The 3,456-nt window shown below is 39.0% G+C and overlaps 1 protein-coding gene across 1 annotated transcript; it reads right to left on the reverse strand.

Moving 5' to 3' along the window:
- Positions 1–6: 6 nt before the first annotated feature.
- On the reverse strand, positions 7–2,398 carry LOC111644307 (ribonuclease P/MRP protein subunit POP5-like). Its single transcript, XM_023393169.2, has 5 exons — positions 2,245–2,398; positions 2,016–2,158; positions 904–1,053; positions 731–814; positions 7–420 (listed from the first exon to the last, which is right to left on the reverse strand). The coding sequence occupies exons 1-5, from the start codon at positions 2,262–2,264 to the stop codon at positions 314–316; spliced, it is 504 nt and encodes a 167-aa protein (XP_023248937.1). The 5' UTR covers positions 2,265–2,398; the 3' UTR covers positions 7–313.
- Positions 2,399–3,456: the final 1,058 nt, after the last annotated feature.

A 3,456-nucleotide genomic window follows, 5' to 3' on the forward strand; every position in this document is an offset into this window, starting at 1 on the left:
CAAACCTCACCTTGCTGTAAAAAATTTTCATGCTGACCATCAGGTCATCCTGCCAACCCAAATTACTTATGTGACAAAGTAAAACAAACACAATGTAATGTGTTCCTTTGTTGAAAACAGGCATAAGGTCAGTCATCTTTCTGTGGTTACAAATCCGCTGAGCAGCGGCAGGGGACCATGTTTCCACACAGCTGGGTATGCATTTCTTCAATTGCTTCATATCTCCCCCCTATTAGTCTTGTAACCAAAATAGTCAGAGCCAGACATCCAGGGAGAACAACATAGCTGCCACCTTTTACTGCACGTTGTGAAGTCACTCTCCTTCATCTTCTTCACTTCCTAAATCATCTTCTAATGCTTCATTCTTTCCTCTTGTTAGGGAGCAATTCAGAATTGCTTGGCGAACCTGTTGTTTTTCCTCTGTAATTAAAAAAAGAGAAGTAACCAGTCAAATGCTGTTTTTCTTTGTAGGCCTTGTATTGGGATATGTTGAGACCTTCAGTAAACTAAAGGCTAAAGACTGCAATGCAAAATTCAAAAGGCTAAATGCTCTAATCCATCCTATAAGAATCACACTCAAAACTGGTAAACATTTAAGTTAATATCAGAACTTTATCATTGAAGAGTTTAAAAAAACACATCAGCTAAATAAATAAACAGACCACTACTGACTGTAAGTGCAAAGTTCTGTATAAATGACATTAAGATAGGAGTCAATCAAATCCCTTACCTTCGTTTTTACATTTAGGGAGCATTCGATGGAGCTGCTGGGTATTATATCGAATCAGAAACTTCTGACATGTTCTAATTGTTCCTGGAAAACAAATATTGCTCAATGAATGTTTAAGATTGTTTAAAGGTATGGCTGATTCATTATGAAATGCGTGTTGATGTTTTTCTTACCTCCCACATGCAAACAGTTTAGAAAACATGGAATCTTCTGCCCACGAGCTTCAACACTAGTTATGAAAGGCAATGCAGACCAGAGGAGTCTGTAACACCTTTTGGGCAAACGCAGAAATACTATTCCAGTATGAGCATTCAGATACTTCACTAAAAAGAGACAGAAAAAGCAGAGAACACAGGGAGATTAGAAAATACTACACTATCCTTTAAGTATTAGTGATGATTTTTGGAGTCAAAACCAGTATCAGCACCTAAGAGTTGAAGGGTTGGGACAATCCTTAATATTCTCATGTTACATCTAATGTTTTTTTTAAGAAGTCTGGACAGATTCATATTACTTCAGCTCTAAAACTTTAGTAATTTATCCTACAAGCAGTAATGGATATTAACTTAAATAATATATATGTACTTGCACATGTATGCTACTCCTATTCAGCAAATTTCACAGGCAAATAGTATAGGCTACATTTTACTCAATTACATCTATCCGACAGCTGTTTTTACTAGTTAAGATTTTACATACAAAAAAATATGATCAGTATCAGTTTTCAAACCATGTCAGAATCTGAATCTCAGAATCTGGTTTAAGGTTTTCAACATACAAGGAATTTAATTTGGTGTTTGTGTGCATGACAATAAACTTAGTAAGAAGAGAATAAATATATACAAAGATGAAACAAGTACTGCAGGCCAGATAGCTTAAATATAAATAGAAAAGTTTAACAATAGGATAAAATATTTACAATAATGAATTAATAATAATAATAATAATAATAATTGTGAAAAATTTTGATAGAAAAATATAATTATATACAATACAAATATGTATGCTGTGCAAAATGACTTGGGGGTGAATTGTGGAGTTAGTCATTTTAATAATCCAATTAAGTAAAAGTAAAAAAAAAAAAAAAAAAATCAATATATTATAACACGTCCCTAGGCCATTCTGATACATGAGTAGTTTTGGCAGTTTAGGTACATTTTCTGATTATAGGTCTGTATTTTTTATTTGAATGCAGGATCTTTACTTGTAATTGAGTTTATTTAAATTGTGTTTTTTCTACGTTACCAAGGTAAAGCTTTTAAAAAGTACTTGCACCACTTCTTACCCGAGAATCCGACACTGCTGAGAGCTGCTCCGTAGTCCCCGTGTGTGCGGGCCACCGCTGCCTTCACTGCAACCGCAACAGTTCGGTCATCCAGCAGCAACAGGCGGCTCCGGTCCGACACGTTGACTTCGCACAGCAAATACCTGCCGACGGATAAGGTACAGTCAGAAATTAAACGTGACAGCACAAATATGTGGGCAAATGAAACACGAGGGGGACATTTTTTTACCTCGACTTCACGCGTACCATCGCTGCTCCACTCTTCTTCTGTGGGAACTTCCGTCAACAAACCTATCCGCTATCCGGGGAAATGCAGTAGCGCCACACGGTGGACATTAATAGCAACCGACACTTGATGTACTTGACATGGTACACTGGGCAGCACGAATCTGTAGCTGATTATTTGTCAAGACTCTTTTCCTAACGGCAAACAGAAACACTGAACGTTAGTAACATTCCTCCAAGAGAAGAGGAGAAAACTGTCTGATTTAACGCAGGCCAGTCTTTAGCACATTAGTGGTAACACAATACGCACACTTGAAGAGGAAACGGGAAGGCCTGGGCTTTAAACCATTCATACCCTGTCGGTAACTATGACAACCTCCATCGTTCTCAGCCAATCACAATCTTGCTTTTCCGTCTCCCGTACACGTTTTACGCCATCTTGAAATTACACCCGCAGTTTGTCAAGTCGCTCCCAATTTGGAAAGCACAACAACTCTTTTCATTATCGCCACAGTTTCCGGTATGAACAGTTCTCGAAACAAACCGACACAGGCAGTTGGCAAGGGACAAGCGGACGCAGACAGCAGTTCGGAGACGACCCACCGGGATCGAAAGATCGGAGGAGGTATGCTGAAGAAGCTGAAGTCGAGGCGCAGTCAAACGGATAAGTGGCCTGTGGTCACAGAGGATGAACTCCGGGCTCTGGGAAGAGATATTTCCCCGGACCATGTCCTGGGTCTCCGGGCTGTCACGGAGGGTAAGTTTTGTGAACGTTAACTTGGTTTTATTTAATACGGTTAAATCACACCACTCAACGGGCATCATTCATTTACCCAGAGCTAATTGTGGCTAAGCACCCAGTTTGCAAAACAGCTGACAATAGGTCCGCTAATTGTAAATGGATCTACTGGTTAATGTTGAATTAGTGAAATGCTTAACGCCATATATCTCTGCTGTGAGTCAGGCATTCTCATTGTTTGTTTTGTTAACCAAAGAATAAGGATGTTCCCAGGGGTGCAGCTAGGAATTTGGGCCACCTAGAAGGACTGTTGTTCAGGGTCCCTTGTCCTTAAAGCGGCATTAATGTCAAGCAGCTGAAAACACAAGACGGACCTTATGATCTTAAAAAGATTAGAAAGACACAAATAGTGTTGCCATCATTGTTGCTAAAATTAGGGACTTTTCAGACACCTTTAGTGACTTTTTTTTTTTTTTT

The sequence above is a fragment of the Seriola lalandi genome, unplaced genomic scaffold (genome assembly GCF_002814215.2).
Source record: "Seriola lalandi dorsalis isolate HSWRI2012SDOR001 ecotype SW California unplaced genomic scaffold, Sedor1 jcf7180001963306, whole genome shotgun sequence".
Classification (NCBI taxonomy): Eukaryota; Metazoa; Chordata; class Actinopteri; order Carangiformes; family Carangidae; genus Seriola; species Seriola lalandi.

Coding starts and splice junctions, on each gene's coding strand:
- LOC111644307 (XM_023393169.2), bottom strand. CDS start 2,264: ATGGTACGCGTGAAGTCGAG. Junction 2,159..2,244: donor ATGGTACGCGTGAAGTCGAG/GTAAAAAAATGT, acceptor ATCCGTCGGCAG/GTATTTGCTGTGCGAAGTCA. Junction 1,054..2,015: donor CAGCAGTGTCGGATTCTCGG/GTAAGAAGTGGT, acceptor GTCTCTTTTTAG/TGAAGTATCTGAATGCTCAT.